The sequence below is a fragment of the Ictidomys tridecemlineatus genome, chromosome 4, assembly GCF_052094955.1.
Source record: "Ictidomys tridecemlineatus isolate mIctTri1 chromosome 4, mIctTri1.hap1, whole genome shotgun sequence".
Lineage (NCBI taxonomy): Eukaryota > Metazoa > Chordata > Mammalia > Rodentia > Sciuridae > Ictidomys > Ictidomys tridecemlineatus.
The window spans coordinates 71994186-72017354 of NC_135480.1; the positions used below are offsets into that span (position 1 = coordinate 71994186).

The 23169-nt window shown below is 35.7% G+C and overlaps 1 protein-coding gene across 12 annotated transcripts in view; it reads right to left on the minus strand.

Moving 5' to 3' along the window:
* Dlg2 (discs large MAGUK scaffold protein 2) overlaps positions 1-23169 on the minus strand; it is a 1969681-nt gene that overhangs the window by 1179395 nt on the left and 767117 nt on the right. Inside the window, exon 1 of one of the 12 annotated variants that reach the window (XM_040285034.2) lies at positions 9975-10108. The exons of the other annotated variants lie outside the window; for them this stretch is intronic. Within the exon in view, the coding sequence (XP_040140968.2) occupies positions 9975-10004 (30 nt within the window). The 5' untranslated portion in view covers positions 10005-10108. Of the gene's footprint in view, positions 1-9974; positions 10109-23169 lie in introns of those variants that run through there. 12 annotated transcript variants of the gene reach the window in all.

Consider the following 23169-nt stretch of genomic DNA (forward strand, 5'->3'; position numbering starts at 1 on the left):
CACAAATAATAATACTATGTGATACTGTTCAGTTTACAAAATATTTTTATAATCTGATTCTAATTAATTTACATAAACTCTATGAATCAAAGGGAGAATATATTCACTTTCTATCAGTGAGATGCTAGAGGTCTTATTATACAAGATCATGTGGTTTTACGAAGTGGTCTGCTTTTCTATAAAATGTACAAACCAATTAATCAACTTATTTATTTATATCTATAAACTTAAGTAACCACTGCTAAACAATGCCAGACTTAAAGATAGGGAAATTAGTTAGACTGATGCTGCCTCTGACTTAGCAAAGCTTTTAGATTAAAAAAGAAGAGAGATACCAAATAAGTGTGATGAATTCAATGGCATGAAGGATATTAAGCCTGAAGAAAACAGGCTGGTGTGGCCTGAATGGATTTGTAACATAGCTTATGTGAGTGATTTATCAGAACTACAGGTGATTGTAAATCATATCACAATTGTCACAACAACATCATAGTACTATCTTTTTTTCTGCTCCACCAGATTTCATTATAAAACCTGAGTATTTATGATAATCCATCTCTTCTTATTTAAATCAAACAATTCTAAAAGTTCATAAAACTGTTTCTAAAAACAAATGTTTTGGGTACAATTATTGGGAGTCATGGACCACCAAGCTTTTTCACAATAAAATAATTTTTTTCCACAAGAACAAAAATGCCAACAGTAAAAACATCATCCATTTTATTTTAAGAGAAGCAGGAATAATGATGGATGACATTCTCCTTGTTGCAATATGACTACTTCTCCTTACATTACTGGAAAGTAGTTATAATTTTTAAATCTGGTAAGTTTGTTGAAGGCAAAAATTATCCTTTGGAAAAAAATATATACATATTTAGGTAAATTTAGAAAATTAGGTAGATTTTCTAAATACTTTCTAAGACTTACCTTGTAGCAACTATAGTTTCTGGGGAATTATACCTTTAATACACATTTTTTTTTCTATCTAAAGTACCCAAGTACAGTACATTTATGATACAATGTTCACATAAAAAATCCTGGGTTTTGGGCTGGGGATGTGGCTTAAGTGGTAGTGCGCTTGCCTGGCATACGCGAGGTGCTGGGTTCGATCCTCAGGACACATAAAAATAAAATAAAGATGTTGTATCCACCAAAAACTAAAAAAATAAATATTAAAAAATTCTCTCTCTCTCTCTCTCTCTCTCTCTCTCTCTCTCTCTCTCTCTCTCTCTCTCTCAAAAAAAAATCATGTGTTTTGTTTTTTGTAAGTTTTAAAAATTAATTTTCATTTCTATGTTTAAGTTTAGCATCCTGGGCATCTCATCAATTAGTGGCTAAAAAGCTCATTCATGCTCATAGGAAACAGGAAAAACAGAAAAGCTTTACTTTCCTATCCTTTCCTGTCCTTGGATTTCATTTTCTGACTAATAAATCTCTCTATATATGGTGTTCTCACTGTCTCTATCCAGGGCTGCCATGCAAACTCACTATCAGTTTTGATAAAGGTTTAGCTTCAGACTCCTGCTTCTTCTAATGGGCTAACCAGCCTTCTGAACTTTTGAAGATTCGCCCAAAGGCAAAGACAAAGAGAAGAAAAAGTTTTCACAAACCATTTAGTAAGTTGGCTTCATTACTACCTGGTATAGTCTCAAGTTTGCTTCTCCTTAGCGGAGAGAAAAACAACCTGGAAAACAAGTGTTTCAGACACAATCAACTCTTTAATCTGTGCTTCTAATTGGCATGTGATAATCTGCACCTATTTTTCAGCATTTTTCTCAGTGAGTTGGATACATTCCCACAACATTTTTTAACATACCTCCATCACTACACCTTTAACTCTGTATTGAAAAAAAATTATATATCTCTTGTCTCTTCTATGATAATATGAGTTGCAGGGATGGATGGTGACTTGCTTTTCTCCACAGTCCTGTACTTCTGACTGTGGGTATGGACTTCAATAAGTGTTCCTTGAAAAATTATTAGACAAATAAGAATTGTGTGTTTAATACCAGAGGCAATATATAATTCTTTCTCAGCTGTAAGTTAGATGTTGCTGGTACATGTTCAAGTGGTGAGAGCACTGGTTGTACAACCAACATCTAACTGCTAGTCTCAGCACCTCTTTGCCTGAGGACTTTGTCCAAAGCTGAAGAAGACTACTCTCTTAAGTACACAGCAAGCATTCCATAATAAGCCATCAACCAATAAATGATAATAGTTAATGATTAATTGGTCCTTTGCCCATTGAGTGGATAACACTGAGATGTATTATTTTACTGGGGATTTAGAGTAAGAGCTGGCTTGATAATACATCTTTTATTATCTACCTTTTCTTCACTGTCACATTTACCCATGTTCCTACCGGTGTTTCTTATACCTCCTCATAAAACTCATTTGTATTTATATCACTGTCTTAGGCTTTGCTTCTAGTAGAATTCAAACTCAGTCCATAACTGAACCAAGCTGGTCAGATTCTGTTTCTTAGGATCTTGAAATCAACACAATGAATTTTTGCCTGGAATGATTACTTAAATGTGTCTATATGTATAACATATATATGTATATATACAGCACATTTGTATACACATATGTTTCATTCCCCAGATCTTTTTTGAGGATCAGTAATGCCCTTGAGTTCCATTATATATATATATATATGTATATATATATATATGTAATACAAATCTTTTAGTTTGATCTAAGCAAAAAGTTGGGTTTTGTTACTTTAAACAAAAAATACACCTCGTTTTCATATAAAGAAGCAATCACATTTGATAACAAGATGAGACTTCCAGCATATCCAAAATTCTATTTTGGTAGAAAACCAAAAGTGAAGTCAGTAGTTCAATAAATAATTTAGATATTATTTTTACAGTTTCAAGTGTCCAAATAATGTCTCCAAAAAAGTGCTTTTTGAGGTCTTAATCTTTCTTATAATTCCTTTCCACCACCCTGGTACTGAATGCCAAAAGAAATATCCTATTAAAGGTTCTGTATCTATTCAGTTAGTTATTCATCTATTCATTTAACAAATATTTGTTGAATGTCTATGTATTAGTCAGAGAGCTAGGCACTTGCAGTATAACAGAGATAGAATTTGTTCCTTCCAATGGAGCATTCACAGTGGGAACTCTGACAGCAAGTGAATAGAACTTTTCTTTTTCTTTTTGGTATGGGGGATTGAAACAGGTGGTCTACTGAGCTATATCCAAGCTTTTCTTAATTCTTTGAGACACAGTTTTGCTATGTTGTCCAGCCTAGTCTTGAACTTATGCGCCTGCCTCAGTCTCCTGAGTCACTGGGATTAAAGGTGTGCACCATATCAGCTCACAGCAAGTGAACAATCTAATAGAATATATTATGGGAAAAGTAGCATCCTGTGGGTAGGTAGGGGAAAAAATATCAGACCAAAACCTAGCTTGCATTGAAAATTTCCTGAAGAAAATGTTGAATTTAATGGCCAATGTGAGGAAAATATTTTTTAACAAATTCTCTTTTGCCTAACTATATATATGCTATTTATTCTGCCATGATTATTCTGTCCCTGTCCTGATCTGACCCTACTCTATCATCCCATTATCCAGCTAACTCTTAGGAAACAAAGACAGTATCATCAATTCACTGCCAATTCCTACACTAGCAAACTTCCTGCTCTAATATAGGAGCTCAATAAAATTCTGAAAAGCAAAGAAAATTTAATAAGCCACAAGTATTATAACTGTTTTGTTTGCATGACTAGGAGTTCCTTAAGGGAACTCCTAGTTCCTAGTTCCTGATAATGTTTCACTTTCTTACCCTCCTAACAGGGACTGTCTCTTCCTGTTCCCCCAAACCAACCTAGCTTCTTCATGCTAATCAGGCTGTATTATAAACCCTAACTATATTCACAGCCCATGTCTGAAGTTACATCAGCTTCTGTTTTCCTATTAGTTTATTTCCCACTCTTGGTATTGCTTTTTTTTCTCCATCTGTTGCCCTTATTTAGATCCATATTCCTGATCACATTCTCTGTCCATCCTCTATAATTGACAGTCTGATTTTGACAATACAATTCTGGCTTTGTCCTCAACATCTCCTCCAAGACACCATTTCCCACCCTCCCCAGCAGAGGCTATATAAATAAGAAATATCCTCTCCCCCATTCACCATACCTCTCAATTTACTCCTTCTCTCTCAGGAGAAGAAATGTTAGATAAGCATTCAAATGCCTGTCAGGGATATAGCAGTCATTCTACTGAACTGAGGATTTTAGAATGATGTTTTAAAATGTCATCAATTTTACAGTGGAAGCCAGTGTAGGAGTGTTACCTAATCTAGAAAATCTGCTTCACATATATTTTGTGAGCTATATTTGTATCATTTGCCTTTTTCAAAATCTCTTATAGAATTTGAGGAATTATGGTTTTTGATGGGGGCAGGGACTATCTATATAGCAACAAGCTAGGGAAGTTTTTGCATCTTATTCCAAAATATTTTCTATAGATATTGGCTTAGATGCATTTGTTATAAATTTTTCCTGGCTTACAATTAGTGGAGAGTCTACCTAGAGAGCTTGGAGTTTATGCCCTTTCTAGTCAACATTACAAACCTGCAATTTCTTTTTATTTCATCAGTTTATTGCCTCCCACAGGAGATGTTAAGAGACAATAAAACAGAAAGAAATTAGATTTGCAGGAGGAATGCTTTCCAAAACATTTTCTAGCAGTTGGCCCTCTGTTGAGAGTGCGTGTGTGTGTGGGGGGGTGGAATAAATGTCCCCGTGTTAGACCTTACTTGACTCAATCTTCCCCTATAATGACTTTCTCTGTACAGTTTACCTCCAACTCTCCTTGCCAAAACCCTACCTAGTCTTTCCACTTATACAAAGACTATTGATTCTCCCTCCTCCATATAGTTGTTCTTCAGTTGTTCCCATAAATATTTAGGGGACACCCAAATGTAAGAGTTAACATTTATATAGCACTCATCTTATACCAAGTACTATTCTAAGCCCTTCATAATAATTGACTTAATCCTTACAACAATCCTCTTGCATAGATATTATTAGTAGCCCCATTTAAAGATGAGAAAAATGAGCTTAGGTATTCAAGCAGGTAAGCTTTGAAACATGAGTTCAGAGGTGTTAGATAAAGCACAATCTTCCATACTAGTCGAACAGCATACTTAAAGGCAAGAAGTCAGAAAACACAATGATATACTTATTCATTAATTTATTCAAAATTATTTTCTGAATGCTGGCTATGTGCTAGCCACTATGCTTAGTCTGGAATTCTGGGATTGATGGATAGCAAGTGAAGAAGGTGCTAAAAGCTATTCACTAGTACTGTCATTTAAAACTAAAGTGAAAATGAAGGCAGTATCAGTTTATGGAGGATCACATGCATAATGCTAAGCCACTTTTACTGATCCAATAGGTGTGGAGAAAACAAGAAAGCTTTAAGAGAGGGAATGAGAAGATAGCTATATTTGTCTTTCTAATATCAGAGAGGGAATGATCTTGTTCTTCTTCAAATTTCATGGTAGTTTGAACTTTTCATAGTATTTATCATATATTAACAATGGAATAATTAAAAATGGATTCATATTGAGTACTTACAGGATTATAGGTTTCAAATGGGCAACAAACTTGATTTTTGAGTCTTTACATCCTCCATAATGCCCAGAACATACTGTAATTTTTACTTATATGTGTTCTGTAAATGCTTGTTAAATTGAATTGATCAGTTTCTATTGCTACACATGAATAGAACTCCTTTCTATAAAATCTCAATTCTTTTTATCTTAGTACACTGAGCACAAGGAAAAACTACTACCATAAAAGACATTCTCCATTTGTAGTAGGTTAAGCAAGCTCTCCTGGGTAAGGGCATAACTAACCCAGCCTTCCAAAGCACTTCACAAGGAAATGGTCTTCCCTTCCCTTAACATTCCCTTCTCTTAACTTTTCAAGATCTTTTGAGTAATTTTAAGGTCTAAGAGGGAAACATCACACACATTTGATCCATATAACAACACTGTATTACTATTATCTCAGTAATGTATAGAAATTATTTTGCCATATTTAGCTAGTCCTTTAACTAATTAGGCCGTTCACTCTTTATTTATATATATATATATAAATTTATATATATATATATACATATTTATATATATATACACACACGTATATATGTATATATATACAATTATATATAATAAAAAATATATATACATATTCATATTATATATAATTACATATATATATTTGTTCTTATTAGTTGTGCATGACAGTGCATTTTGACATGTCATACATAAATGGAGTATAACTTCTCACTCATCTGGTTGTACATGATGTAGAGTTACACAGGTTGCCATTCACTTCTTATCCTTCTTGTAAAAATTCAAAAGCAACTAGATAAAAATAACTCATTAAATATAAAGTGTTCAGTCTTCTTTGGCATCCCATTCTGACTGTAAGTTTGTTTTCTTCTACCAGTTTAAGAGAATTTCTATTATTTTCTGCTTGTCCCCACTAGTAAAATGTTTATTTTATTATATCAAATGTGACCCTTTTTCCTGAGCTTTTGACCCAGATTATAGAATTTATTCACAAAGTAATTAGACTACTCTTTAAAAGGACATTAATGAGTATTCCCATAACACCTTCTGCTCACTTCTACAGACACTTAATGAAGTGCAATACTCCTTCTGTGGAGGACTTGAGCATCATCTAACTTATTATTGATACATCCATCACAGGATGCAAGAATACTGTGGAGATGAATAATTGAATAGTACTACTTATAGGAAACAATTAATTCCCTTAAAATAATAGTGTCCTTTGAACCTTCACAGGTGAAAATTGATTTTGTTATGTTGGAGGAATTTCTTGGATTTTTCTCTTCTTGGTTGTTGTCATAGATTATTTTCAGTCTAGATTAGATCACATGATCCTGATATCTACTGCTTATTTGAGATTTACATGAATATAGTGATCATATCTTTTTGTGTGTGTGCACATCATCACAGCCTAGGAACTTTGTTGGGATGATACTCAAAATAGTCAGCAACTGGTCTGGCACAGGTTATTATATACTTCTTGGTATAGCACATTGTTGTGTACCAACATATTATCATCTCAGCCTACCAGGCATAGGATGTAGTATATAATAAGTCATCAGAAAATAACTGTGGATTGAATATATGGGTAAATTAATGAGTTCACCTGCTCAGGCTTAGCCATCATCCAATTTCAAATTATTCGGTAATTCAAACTTACATCCTACTCAATCACTTTATTGGATCGCTATAAAGTAGGCACTATTTTAATTGTTTAGGGTTAATTACTAAGGAAAAGAGAAGAATAGAAAGTTCAATAGAAATAGCTTATCCCTCTCCAAGATATTTATAGTCTAGCATGGGAAATATGCATCTTCATAAATAATTATACAATGAAGAAAATAAAAAGTTATGGTGGTTGACTTTGCGGGATAAATGAAATTCAAAATTAGACCTATTGGATTCCAAAGACCATGTTCATCTACTACATAAAGCCTGAGCTTTAGAAATTCTTTCTATAAAGCTGGATCTGAATCTCAGCTACAGCATGATCTGGTTAGTTAGATAACCTTGGGGAAATTATGAAACCATTTTCTGTGTCAGTTTCTTATTTAAAATAATAGTAATGATACCTACCCCTCAAAGCCTATGTAAGCTTTAAATATAATAGTATATTGTAATACATTTAGCCTAATATATAATAGATGTTCATTATAGACTAATCCTTTTCACATACACAAGTTCAATGTATCTTAAACTGGAATAGTAGAATTTGGCTGGGCATAAAAGTTCATCCAAGGAAGAATGAAATTGTTAGTTACTAAAAATTCAAATTAGAAAGGAAAAAATCTTGGGAGTTAGATTCAGAAGCAAACCATTATTCCCTAACTTACTAGCTCTATGTCTTGGAGCATGTTATCTAACATATTTGAACCTTTCATTTCTTCATCTGTACATTGGAACTACACAAAGCATATTGTGTGGATTAAATTAAAGAGGATGCTTATTACATAGTAAATGCTCAAAATGTGATTTCATACATGGGGATTCAAAGCTCTGTTACAGATAATAAAGGCTTCACTTTCCATTTTAAAACTGAAATCCAGATTAATGAGATTCTTGCCTAATCCATCACCTGATTACTATCAACTTTTTATTTTATTGACCTACAAGTTAGGATGATTCATTCTATTGGAAAGATTTAGGTGAATAAAACACTAGACAGAAATAGCCTTTGCAAAAGGCTATCCTTGAAAGAGATGTTTGGAAAAGCAGAGAGTGTTGTTTGAATAACAGCTGCATGCTGATTCCCAGAGTGGTTAGTTTATATTCCCACATGAAAGGACTCCAATACCTAAAGAAATCCATTCCCCAATTGGCACATGAGGAGTACTGAAGAACACGATTCCCTCTCCTCTTGGCCTTCCCCTCAGATTCTTCCTTGCCAGGAAATCTTCTACATATATTATCAGGGGCAATCAATGCAGGAAAGGCCTGTACCTGCCTCATGAAGAAGATGCTGGGTGTGGCGTAAATTATTCTGAGTCTCAAGTCCTGCCACTTCTCAGCAGTGTTATGTTGGGCAAAGTAACCCAGATTATCAATTCCCTTTCATGGTGAAATAAGAGTGTAGATTTTTCTCAGCTTAAAATCTTCAATGGGCATATATTTGTAAATATGAAAAAAGTTGCACACAAAGAAAACACACACACAGAGACTATACCCATCCCATACCAAGATGTCACTATTGCTCATCTGTGGCTATTGTTGTCTGAGTCATCACTTTATCCTGTAGCTTATGACATTTGCTGTATTTGCCTTAATTCTGAGGCATTTAGAAAAGTCAACAATTTAACTCCACATAGGTTATTAAATGTAAAAGCAATGTAAAGTTTTAGAATTAAGGAAATGAACTTTTAAAACAGCTTCACTTATTTGATGGCGAAGGATCCCAGGATAATTGCCTGCCCTGCCTAACAAGTCTGTGTAATAATAGTAGAAATGCTTTGTAGAAAAAAAAAATAATTAAGATATTATTCACTGGTATATGTTGGTTACCCAGTACAGTGGTTGACGGATTATTGGTATACAGGAAATAAAAGAAAGAGATTAAAAACTAGACTTATCTACAAACACTAGGACAGAATAGAAACAAATAAAACTTTTAAAAACTTTCCTTCTTAGAATTATTAGAATTGAGATGAGTCAGTCTAAAATTTTTGCAGCCTGTGTGTGAAGAGCTCTTTCTCTTCTTTGTCTGAAATTCTTATTTCCGGACTCATGATCCTATATCACATGATAACTGATAGCCCTTCTCATCTTTTTCATTGATTAGGGATCAAATCTGCATAGTTATTTAATCCATTATTTTAAAGTATTTTACTGCCATTTTTGTTTATTGAGGCATAATTTTTTAAGTACATCAGAAATATTTTGGTAAACTTTTAAATTCATGTAACCATTGCAACATTCAATAAGGATGGGGACCATTTTCCTCAGCCCTAAGTTTTCTCATATCTGTTTGTGAACCATCCCCTTCTTCAGTCTCTCAGAACCTGTTAACCACTGATCTGATTTCTAACCCTAAAGTTTTCCCATTTCTATAATTTCATACTAATGAAATCATACAATATGTAGTCTGATGTCTCTCAGTTAACATGATACATCTGTGAGTCATCAGTGTCTTGTGTATTGAGGATTAACTTGTTCATATCGCAGACAAGTATTTCATTGTGTGGATTTACCACAGTTCATTCATTAATTATCCAATGGATATTTGTTTTCCAGCTATTGATGATTATAGATAAAGCTTCCTTGAACATTTGTGTAGAGATATTGTTTGAAAATATATTTTTATTTCTCTTAAATAAATGCCTATAAATGTGATTGCTGGCTGGGTTTATGGCAAAGTTTAACTGTATAAGAAACTGCCAAACCTTTTTCCAGGGTGATTGTGCCACTTGCATTCCATTAGAAGTGTGTGTATAAGCTCTGCTTGCTTCATATCCTCATCAATTTTTGGTGTTATTGTTTGTTGTTGTTGTTGAATCATTCTAATAGGTCTGTAGAAGCATCTCATTGTGGTTTAATTCGTTTGCTTTAATACAAAAAAAATCAAATTTTGAGATATTTTTATGAAGTTACAACATACTGATTTAGCATCAAATAATATCACTATCACAAAACTCATAAACAGATCTGATAAGTTTCTTCTAGGCGTATATATCACTGTTCCTATCTTATTGACTTAAGTTTTATATTTGGCGTCCTTAATGTCATTACAGTATTATCCCACTAGATGGCAACTGCTCTATTGTTTGGAACTGCCACATAACTACAAGGAAGGAACTAGTTGTATAATAAAGATGAATTGTGAAGTGCATTACGCCATGATTGTAAAAAGGAAGAAACAAAAAAGACAACACTTCATTGACTGCCAAGTTAGAGTTCATCACAGCCTAATGTGTGTGCTTTCTAAGTAATTTCAATCTAAGTTTGGAACTACCAAATTGGATATAGTACAGCATTTAAAAATACAAAACAGCGTGTCTTTTGAACCTAAATCAGCAGCATATGGTAAGCAAATACCTTGTGACAAACATATTCAGAAATATGATGTAGTTTCTTCAGACAGTATGTACTTTTCAAGAATATTTTTTGTAATACAGATGTTTACATGTTCTGAGATACCAAAAATCATATATTTTCTGGACTGATTATAGGTAAACTCATATATTAGTTAAGATTTTCTGGTTTGTTGTTGTTATTTTAGCACCACATAGGGACCACTGTCTAAAGTGATTAATCAAATATTTACCAAGTTCCTATTACGTCCCAAGCTTTGTGCTAGGTATTAGGAATACTAAAAGGAAAAAAGACCTAATACATAAAAATAAAAGTAAAATAATAATAATATAATAATAATAATACCTTCAATTCCAGTAAGAATTCTAAGACATACATAAGCATTATCCTACTTAACTATTACTACCATAGTCTCTGTTTTACAGGGTGACAAATGAGGCTCTGTGCCAAATAGAGTAACTATAGTTAAGACAAAAGTGGTTTCAAAGAGCATTTAGATTTAGAGTAGATAAGAGATGTCACCCAATAATCATTCTTTGCAGACATGTGTCATGAAAAAAAAAATACTTCCATGCCCTCTATATAGGACAACATGCAGCAGCTGAGAGTCTCCATACCTATCCATACAGCTTCTATGTTGAACACAGAGCAGAGGGTAGGGGCAGAGGATAATGCCTAAGCCAGAGGCTGGATGGAGAACAGACCCAGGATGCAGGGGATATAGTGAAGTAAAAATAGAAGCAAGAATGAACCAAATCTTTAAGCCCTAACTATTCCAATACAAGATGCTGGGGATATCATCACCAGCCACAATCTCCACATGTGAATATCAGCATGACTCCTACCAATCAAGACTAGGAATACTTCCATAGATACCAGCAGAGCTCCAGGGTCACAGACACTTACATGGGGTCCAGGACATGTAAACTCTCTCCCATTTCTAGGTATTCTTTGAGGTAAATTAGGAGGGGGAAAAAAAACCTTTAAGGGGATAAATATATAAAAATACTTATTCCAAATAACATTGTTTTAAATTATCAGTGTACATTTTAAAGTTCTTAACCTTTGGGAGACCATGTTGATTTTGAAGGGATCTTTTTTTTTTTTTTTTTTTTTTTTTTTAATATTATGTGATTTATTGCTTGTGCTTTCTGATAGTATTTGCATTTAGCATGACTTTGTCCTCCTTTTAACAATACTCACAAGTCTTGGGAATTGACAAAATAGTATTCTCAAGATTTCTTTTTTTTTTTATTTATTTTTTTTTTTTATTTTTTATTTTTTTTTTATTTATTTTTTATTGGTTGTTCAAAACATTACAAAGCTATTGACATATCATGTTTCATACATTAGATTCAAGTTGGTTATGAACTCCCATTTTTACCCCAAATACAGATTGCAGAATCACATCTGTTACACATCCACATTTTTACATAATGCCCTATTAGTATCTGTTGTATTCTGCTCCCTTTCCTATCCTCTACTATCCCCCCCCTCCCCTCCCATCTTGTCTCTCTACCCCATCTACTATATTTCACTTCTCTCCTTGTTTATTTACCCATTCCCCTCGCAACCTCTTATGAGTGCTTTAGTATAACAATGGGCTTCTCCCTCCATTACCATGCAATTTCTCTTTTCTCTCCCTTTCCCTCCCACCTATTGTATCTGTTTAATGTTGATCTTTCCTTCCTGCTCTTCCTCCCTGCTCTGATCCTGGTTATTCTCATTATATCAAAGAAGACATTTGGTATTTGTTTTTTAGGGATTGGCTAGCTTCACTAAGCATAATCTGCTCTAGTGCCATCCATTTCCCTGCAAAATCCATGATTTTGTCATTTTTTAGTGCTGCGTAATATTCCATGGTGTATAAATGCCACATTTTTTTTATCCATTCATCTATTGAAGGGCATCTGGGTTGGTTCCACAGTCTAGCAATTGTGAATTGTGCCGCTATGAACATCGATGTGGCAGTATCCCTGTAATAAGCTCTTTTAAGGTCTTCAGGGAATAGTCTGAGAAGGGCAATAGCTGGGTCAAATGGTGGTTCCATTCCCAGCTTTCCCAGGAATCTCCATACTGCTTTCCAAATTGGCTGCACTAGTTTGCAGTCCCACCAGCAATGTACAAGAGTACCCTTTTCCCCACATCCTCGCCAGCACTTGTTGTTGTTTGAGTTCATAATGGCTGCCAATCTTACTGGAGTGAGGTGGTATCTTAGGGTGGTTTTGATTTGCATTTCTCTAACTGCTAGAGAAGGTGAACATTTTTTCATATATTTGTTGATTGATTGTATGTCCTCCTCTGAGAAGTGTCTATTTAGGTCTTTGGCCCATTTGTTGATTGGGTTATTTGTTTTCTTATTGTTTAATTTTTTGAGTTCTTTGTATACTCTGGATATTAGGGCTCTATCTGAAGTGTGAGGAGTAAAAATTTGTTCCCATGATGTAGGCTCCCTATTTACCTCTCTTATTGTTTCTCTTGCTGAGAAAAAACTTTTCAGTTTAAGTAAGTCCCATTTGTTGATTCTTGTTATTAACTCTTGTGCTATAGGTGTCCTGTTAAGGAATTTGGAACCCGACCCCACAATATGTAGATCGGAGCCAACTTTTTCCTCTATCAGGCGTAGAGTCTCTGTTTTGATATCTAGTTCCTTGATCCACTTTGAGTTAACTTTTGTGCATGGCGAGAGGAGGGGATTCAGATTCATTTTGTTGCAAATGGATTTCCAGTTTTCCCAGCACCATTTGTTGAAGATGCTATCCTTCCTCCATTGCATGCTTTTAGCTCCTTTATCAAATATAAGATAGTTGTAGCTTTGTGGATTAGTCTCTGTGTCCTCTATTCTGTACCATTGGTCCACCCGTCTGTTTTGGTACCAGTACCATGCTGTCTTTGTTACTATTGCTCTGTAATATAGTTTGAAATCTGGTATCGCTATACCGCCTGATTCACACTTCCTGCTTAGAATTGCTTTTGCTATTCTGGGCCTTTTATTTTTCCATATGAATTTCCTGGTTGCTTTATCTATTTCTACAAGAAATGCCGTTGGGATTTTGATTGGGATTGCATTAAACCTATAGAGAACTTTTGGTAATATCGCCATTTTGATGATGTTAGTTCTGCCTATCCATGAACAGGGTATATTTTTCCATCTTCTAAGATCTTCTTCTACTTCTCTCTTTAGGGTTTTGTAGTTTTCATTGTATAGATCTTTCACCTCTTTTGTTAGGTTGATTCCCAAGTATTTTATTTTCTTTGAGGATATTGTGAATGGAGTGTTTTTCCTCATTTCCATTTCAGAAGTTTTGATATACAGAAATGCCTTTGATTTATGCGTGTTAATTTTATATCCTGCTACTTTGCTGAATTCATTTATTAGTTCTAGTAGTTTTTTTGTGGACCCTTTTGGTTCTTCTAGGTATAGAATCATGTCGTCCGCAAAAAGTGATAATTTAAGTTCTTCTTTTCCTATTTTTATGCCTTTAATTTCTTTCGTCTGTCTAATTGCTCTGGCCAGTGTTTCGAGAACTATATTGAATAGAAGTGGTGATAGAGGGCATCCCTGTCTTGTTCCAGATTTTAGGGGGAATGCCTCTAATTTTTCTCCATTCAGAATGATGCTAGCCTGAGGCTTGGCATAAATAGCTTTTACAATGTCGAGGTAAGATCCTGTTATCCCTAGTTTTTCTAGTGTTTTGAACATAAAGGGATGCTGTACTTTGTCGAAAGCTTTTTCTGTGTCTATTGAGATGATCATATGGTTCTTATCTTTAAGTCGATTGATGTGGTGAATAACATTTATTGATTTCCGTATATTGAACCATCCTTGCATCCCAGGGATGAATCCTACTTGATCATGGTGTACAATTTTTTTGATGTGCCTTTGTATCCGATTCGCCAGAATTTTATTGAGGATTTTTGCATCTAAGTTCATCAGGGATATTGGTCTGTAGTTTTCTTTCTTTGAGGTGTCTTTGTCTGGTTTCGGAATCAGGGTGATGTTGGCCTCATAGAATGAATTTGGCAGAGCTCCCTCTTTTTCTATTTCCTGAAATAACTTGAAAAGTATTGGTATTAATTCTTCTTTAAAGGTTTTGTAAAACTCCGCTGTATACCCATCCGGTCCTGGGCTTTTCTTGGTTGGAAGTCTTTTGATTGCTTCTTCTATTTCATCTATTGATATTGGTCTGTTTAAGTTGTGGGTATCCTCCTGACTCAGTCTGGGCAAATCATATGACTTAAGGAATTTATCGATGTCTTCACTATCCTCTATTTTATTGGAATATAGGTTTTCAAAATAATTTCTAATTGTCTTCTGTATTTCTGTTGTGTCTGTTGTAATATTGCCTTTTTCATCCCGTATGTTAGTAATTTGAGTTCTCTCTCTTCTTCTCTTCGTTAGCATGGCTAGGGGTCTGTCAATCTTATTTATTTTTTCAAAGAACCAACTTTTAGTTTTGTTAATTTTTTCAATAGTTTCTTTTATTTCAATTTCATTGATTTCCGCTCTGATTTTAATTATTTCTTGCCTTCTGCTACATTTGCTGTTGTTTTGCTCTTCCTTTTCTAGGGCTTTGAGATGGAGTGTGAGCTCATTTATTTGTTGGTTTTTCCTTTTTTTGAGGTATGACCTCCAGGCGATGAATTTCCCTCTTAAAACTGCTTTCATTGTGTCCCATAGATTCCGATATGTTGTGTCTGTGTTTTCATTTATCTCTAAGAATTTTTTAATTTCCTTCTTTATGTCTTCTGTAACCCATTGATCATTCAGTAACATATTGTTCATTTTCCATGTGATGTAGGATTTTTCCTTCCTTCTTTTATCATTGATTTCCATTTTTATTGCATTATGATCAGATAAAATGCATGGTATTATCTCCACCCCTGTATATTTACTGAGGGATGCCCTATGACATAATACATGGTCTATTTTTGAGAAGGATCCATGTGCTGTTGAAAAAAAAGTATAGCCACTTGATGTTGGATGATATATTCTATATATGTCAGTTAAGTCTAGGTTGTTGATTGTGATATTGAGTTCTATAGTTTCTTTATTCAACTTTTGTTTGGAAGATCTGTCCAATGGTGAGAGAGGTGTGTTGAAGTCACCCATAATTATTGTATTGTGGTCTATTTGATTCTTGAACTTGATGAGAATTTCTTTCATGAACATCACAGCCCCATTATTTGGTGCATAAATATTGATGATTGTTATGTCTTGTTGGTGAATGGTTCCTTTTAACAGTATATAATGCCCTTCCTTATCCCTTTTGATTAATTTAGTCTTGAAGTCGATTTTATTCGATATGAGGATGGCCACACCTGCCTGCTTGCGAGGTCCGTGTGCGTGGTATATTTTTTCCCAACCTTTCACCTTCAGCCTGTGTATGTCTTTTCCAATCAGATGCGTCTCCTGGAGGCAGCATATTGTTGGGTTTGTTTTTTTAATCCATGTTACCAGCCTATGTCGCTTTATTGGAGAGTTTAAGCCATTAACGTTTAGAGTTACTATTGATGTATGGTTTGTACTTCCAGTCATGTTTGATTATTTATCTTCTTTTAGTTTGTTTCTCCTAGCTTAGCTTTCCCCCGCCCTCTGGCTTTATAGAGGCACTTCCCACTGATGGTTTTGGTTATTGTTTTTCATTTCTTCCTCATGTAATGTTTTGCTCAAGACGCTTTGCAATGCTGGTTTTCTGGCTACGAATTCTTTTAGTTTTTGTTTATCCTGAAAGATTTTTATTTCGTTGTCGTACCTGAAGCTTAATTTTGCTGGATACAAAATTCTTGGTTGGCAACCATTGTCTTTCAGTGTTTGAAATACGTTGTTCCAGGATCTTCTCGCTTTTAGCGTCTGTGATGAAAAATCCGTTGTTAACCTTATTGGTTTACCCCTAAATGTAATCTGCCTCTTTTCTCTTGTAGCTTTTAATATTTTCTCTTTGTTCTGTATGTTGGATATCTTCATAACAATGTGTCTTGGTGTTGGTCTACTGTGATTTTGTGTGCTCGGTGTCCTGTATGCATCTACAATTTGTATATCTGTTTCCTTTTTTATTTCTGGAAAGTTTTCTGTAATTATTTCATTCAGCAGGTTACTCATTCCCTTGGTATTAATCTCTGTGCCTTCTTCTATCCCGATGACTCGCAAATTTGGTTTTTTTATATTATCCCAAATCTCTTGGATGTTTTTCTCGTGATTTTTTACCAGCCTATCTGAGTTGGCTAGACTCCTTTCAAGATGATATATTTTGTCTTCATTATCTGACGTTCTGGCTTCTACTTGTTCCACTCTGTTGGTGATACTCTCGATAGAGTTTTTAATTTGGTTTACCGTTTCCTTCATTTCCAGAATTATATTTTGATTTTTTTTAATAATCTCTATTTCCTGATAAAGATGCTTAACTTCTTCTTTTATCTGTTTCTGTAATTCACTTTCAATGTGATCTTTAAGATTCTTTTCCATCTGTCTAAGGTGTTCCTTGAGTTCTTTATATGGCCATTTTTCTGATGACTCTAAGTCCTCCTGAATATTTAGGCTGTCCTTCATTGTTTGTACTCCTTTTCTTCCTTGCTTTTTTATGCTCATGTTACTTCTTGTTCTGTTTGACTGCTGAGTTAATGTTTATTCTTATAAATTTATTGGATGCTTGGGAGGAGAGATAATAGAAGGGAAGGGAAGAAGTCACTAAAGAGAATGAGTGTAGGCAGGTAGAGTTCAGGAAAGGGGAAGTAAGAAAATTGAAAAGAAATGAAAAGACAGAAGAAAAAAGTAAAAAGAAAGAAAGAAAAGAACAAAAAATTAAGACTTTAAAACAAAAAAAAGTTATAGTGATAATAAAAAATGAAAATTAAAGTTTAAAAGATAATAGTAACCATAATAGAATAAAAAGAATTTAAAAAATTGAAACCATTAATAAGAAAGTTAAAGAACAACAACTAATCAACATCAAAAAGTAAAAAAAAATAAAATAAAAAAATAAAAATAAAGATAAAAAAATAAAAAGATAAAAAAATAGAAAAATTTTAAAAAGTACTAATAATAATCATTGAAAAATAATAATAATAATAAATGCAGTCATAGAGCTCGGTTAACTTCTCTTCCAGTAGGTGGAGCTGTGCCCACTGGGCCAGGCTTCTTTTCTTGATAGGTAGGAACCAATCACTGTGCCTCAGCTCTTCTTCCCAGACTGTGTGGGTCTCCAATCCTGAGTACTTAGAGCCTTCTCTTGTGGTTCCTCAATCCAGGCCCCGCTCACCTGTGACGCTTACCACACTACTGGCTACACGCTGGGTCTGCTGCTCCTGGGAGCTCTGTTTTCATGGATGCCTGGCCACACCCTTTCTGTTTGCCTCCCTCAGACCCCAAGTTTGTATGGCTTGGGGCTGAGGGCCCCAGCGAACTTGTTTGCCCTCAGGTAGTGACTCCCCTGGTATCTGGTGCAAGGGACCTCTGTTGTCAGCACTGGTGGAAAGCAATAGCTGTGAGTTCTGCTCTGCAGGTCCCACGTCCCTCCTGATTCCCTGGGTCCGGCTATGGTGCTCAGTTGGTTTTTACCTCTGTGAGTTCAGGTGGGACTAGTTATTTCAGTGGGATCGTTAGTGCTGAGACAGGAGAAGCAGGCGAACCAGAGCTTGCATGCCACTGATTCGTGCTCAGTGTGTGTTTTCTGAGGGGCCCCGGCTGCACGCCTTAGCTCCACGTCAGCTCAGCTTTGCCTAGTGATCCTGAGCAGGCAGGCTGTGGGCCGCGCTCTGGCGCCGCGGTTGTCTAGGTGCCTGTGTCCAAGCGGCTGCCGCCACAGCTCTCCAGCCCCTCCCTCCGGAGCGCGGGTTCCCTTGCAGGGGACTGCCAAGCAACTCCAGAACCGTTTTTGCCCAAAGGTGCAGCAGGGAACACGCAACCGCTGCGTTCGGAGTCGTGGTCCCGCCTTCAGAGGATAGGACTCGGCACACAGCCCAGTTCCCGTCTCTAGGTGCGGCAGCAGGACGATGTAGTCAGAGCAGGAAGCAAATGGCGGCTTCCGCGGAGTGGATTTTCGGCCCCGAAACCACCGCCCAGCCAACAATCCCAATCCACTAACTCTCTTTGCATAGAAAATATTCAAAAAAAAAAAAAAAGGTGTTGTACTGAGGTTTCTTTGTCAGGTACTTACAATCCGCTGATGATTACGTATTCAGCTCCTCTGCCAGTAGCGAAGAGAAAGAGGCAGCAGATGGGCGCAGAGCACCCACGGCTCTGAGCAGAAAAGCGTCTCTCTTTCGATCTCCTTGTTTTTTCTGCTGCTTAGCAAGGTGATCCACTACAGATTAATGGTGAAAGGAGTTCTAACACGCTACTTAAAATCTCGATTAAAGCCGCTGCTCAGAGCCCCACGCTCAACACTTCAGCAACCCCTGTACGCAGCGGCCATCTTCCCTCTCTTGAAGGGATCTATTACAAGTTATGGACATTGTTTCCACTGATCACTCCCCTGCCCACCCAATTCCCCTCTAAATTCTCCCACTAATTCCTCTACAAAACACATTAATATGAATAATTCAAACGATGCACATATCTCCACAGAGGTTAGCAAATAAGACTCAGTCATCAATTCCTTGAGGATCCATGAATCCCAGGTTAAGAAACCTTAATGGTAAAAATGGCAGTAGACTTGAATTTTGACTTTGTCACTTGCTATCAGTGTCACCTTTTGTTTCTGGAATATCTATTGATTGTAGAAGCTATGTAATAGTATCTTCTATACTTTGTCTATGCAAAATTCTATGATTTTATAAATCTACTCGTAATCCTATGTAGTCCTATATGATTATTTCAGACCTGTCATCAATGGCTTTTGATATTCTCCTTAGAATTTCCCCCCTTTTTTTCCTACCCCCCTCCCCAAGCATCAGCATACCTCGGGATCACATGAGGACCTGCATGACATTCTATAGTTCCTTGCTATGCCAACCTTTACTCATTCTAGTGTAAAATATACTGTTCTCAACCCACTGATTCTTTCTATAATTCTCCTTTGAAAAAATTGTATCAAGGCTCACAATTGCACAGGAGATCACATCCAAAACCTAAAGTTAAAGCCTTTCCCCCACCCTACCCCCCAAATCTAATTACCTTATTCTGCTCAACCAATCTTAACCTCCTCAGTTCTGGTCAGCCAAATTTTACCATTAAGAGGACGCTTTCATAGGAGGAAGAAAAGTAATGCCTGAAGTCCTTGTCTCAGGCACTTACCAGCTGTTTTCATCTTGGGCAAGACACTTATTCTCTCTGGGCCTTAGATTTCTTAACTTTTAAATCCAATAGTTAGGCTAGACAATTGCTAGTATCCCTTCCAGCTCTGATATTTTCTGGCTCCATGACCCTGTGCCTTAAATTCTAAACTTTTTCTGGCTTTCTCTGTGTTCTTCCTCTGCAGTGTGCTTTCCATGAAATGAGGCATTGCATTTTCTCCAAGTTTCAACTTGTGCTCTCATAAAGAAAATCTTCCAAACTTCTGAACCCGAGAATAGCTGCCTTCTCTGAGTTCTTATGGCTTTTAAACTGTGCACTAATCAATAAGAATATCCATACACTGGCAGAGCCTTTCAGCTTTAAAAAGTAGCCATCTACAGTATCTCACTGGAGCCTCTCTAAAGCTCTATAAGGTAATCACTGTTTCTACTAGAACATAGAGAACCTAAGCAACTAGCCTAAAACTTCTCAGTAAGAAGGCAACTATCCTCAGGCTAAAATTAAAGCCTTATGGTTTTTCTCTTTTAATGTTTGTCCTCCATAAATATTTAAGATGTCAAGTACAGTTTCTGTATGCTTCACACATCCAGTTATGATTTAATTCAATAAACATGTATTAAGCTCCCACAATGTATAGTCTGCTTAGATATAAAACTATAACTAAGGGAAGTGGGGAGAAAGTAGTATTTTCTACCATAGGCCATAAACTCTTGCCATGCTTTAGTTTTCTAGTAACACTTGAAAAAGTGTATATTAATATTATGGAGGACAGGGAATAAGAATACTGAGTGTGGAGTCAAGAGTAACAAGTCACACTCCTGCTTACAAACATATCTCCTCCTTTCCCCCATTTTCCCTCCTGTAATTTATTAGTTCCAAAAAAAATAAAGTAGATTGTCCTCTAGTGCTTCTGACAGTCTGGATTTTTCTGGTTGTATTATCTCATGCTATTGTTCCCTGTATCTCTCATGAAATGAGAGTTGACTCTAGAGACAAAGACTCTGTGTTTTAGACAAAATTTTTTCAAAGGCTGTGAGGTGTTCCTCCATCAGAATTCACATGACGTCTAATTGTCTCTCTTTTTGTGATGTTTTTGCCATTGGTAATATTTTCTTGGTCTGCCCATTTAAAAAGGTCATAATTTTTCATGTCTTCCTAATTTACTAGGCGGAAGAATGCTATAAAGAGAAATCTCAAAAATTTTATTACTTTAAATTTCAGTTTTTATTGAACTAACAGAACAAATATTTCATTCTTTCTCTTTACTTATCAGTTTTCAAAATAATGAATAGATTCCTTAGCATCCTCCAAAGTAATAATGAGGTGATTTTTAAATAGAATTCTGAAATAATGGGTTCAAATCTATTTGGTGTGTTTTAATCTGTTCTAATTATAATTCTTATTGATGCCCATATATCACCTAGTTTTGACCAGTGAAGGAAATGGGCTTTTGAATCCTTTTAACACTTTGATACTGTGTATCTGGGTAGATAGGGTACTTGCTTCCTGGTATGACAAGATATTCCTGTATTTTTCCTACCTCAGACCTAAAATCGGCCTTTTTCTTGGAGATTTTTTTTTCAAGAAGCCTTAGCTTTTTTACTTGAAAATTGGTAATGATATTAGAAAAATTTAAAATGATATTAGAAACCATATATGAAGAAATAGTAAAAAAATAATTAATTAATTAAAAAAAAAGAAACCATATATGAGGCAATGGGGATGTTCAAAGCTATTCAGCTATCATTGTTTCTAGCCTTTTGAATGGAAAAGATCAGGAAATACTTTTTTTAATTATAAAATATATCATCACCATATCTTATGCTGAACTTGTGACTCAAATTTTACGTAACATTAGCAATTTTATAAGAACCTAAGTTTTATTTTATTTTAATCCCAGTTCTAACAGTTAGTTTCCTGTGGGACAAGTGGTATAACCTGTAAACTACTCGAAGCCTTAGATTTTGTACCTGAAAAATAATGATAAACTTTCTCACACTGAGCACTCATAAAAAGATATTTAATTTATTCTGATAACACTGAAAGCGATAAACCACTGACATATGGAACTCACCTTTGACTGCATTACATGTAAAATTAGAAACTCTGAGAGTCACAAAATACTTAATTCCAAGCTTAGATATTCCAAAATTTACTAAATACAGCTAGAAAGGATTACTAGAAACTATAGGATTACTGAGGGTTTCTTTTTCAAGCTTCTGAGATAGAGCACTGAGCTGCCATTGCTCTGTTCTGCATTCCTTCCAGTCATGCACAAGCTGGCTTCCCAGATAAAATATCAACTCCATTGTTGGGCCCTCTTCATGTGGGATTTGAATGAAGCCCTAGTCACTGAGACATCTCCTCTGAAGCACCCAGCCTTGATCCAGACAGCCTCAACTGAATATCTCTACTGCAACAGTTGGGAGGCAGAGTTGAAATGATCCTCGAAAGACCCACTGCAGCTGCAGAGTTAACCATTATAGAAAGTCTCTCTGGGACACCACCTCCCTGTGTTCAGGAAGATAGGCAAAGCGTTCCTCTTTGTTCAGATCTTCCTTTAATTAGGGCCCTAGGGACCAGGAAATGTCTCTGAAGTAAGTCTTGGCACTGCTCTGGCTTTTGAAGAGTAATAGCTTTGGTGGGGAAGAAATGTTTTTTTAAAATCCATATCTCTTAACTAGGAACTTGAACCAATCTAATTAGAGTGTCTGAACACTGGGATGTTCACTAATGAGAGTCCCGAAACCAACATGGGAGAAACAGTGATTTCTCATTCTAGGCCTCAAGTGGTGCACATACTTGCTCATGGCTGGGCATCCCTGGGCAGAGGCCTGACCCTTTACTAGAGTACCTATCAGCAAACATGGCTGGTAAGTTTTCCTCCAGGAGGCTCCTTCACTTCCCTTTGCTTCTGTAACAGTACCTATCATTTCCTTTTTCTCTACTCACTCCCAGGGATGTTTCAGATTCTCATGATTTGAATGTCTTCTTTAACTTGTTTTCTACTCTAGCCAAATCCAATTACTTGCTCAATATCTCTCTTCCTCTCTATATCTTTGAATATTCTGTTTCTCCTGCATAGAAGAACTTTCCTTCTCTAATCTTTTTTTGAAATTCCCCTCACTCATCTACAAAGCTTTTTGAACTCCTGTCTACTGCATTTTTACCATGAGGAAGAAATTCTCATTTCCTCTGTTCCACTTCTTTACCCAATACATAGCTCTAGGACCTCACTAAGTGAGGTAATTGTGCACCTACATTCCTATTTCCTCTATAATATTTTGAACTGCTTGAATGAAGGAAATATG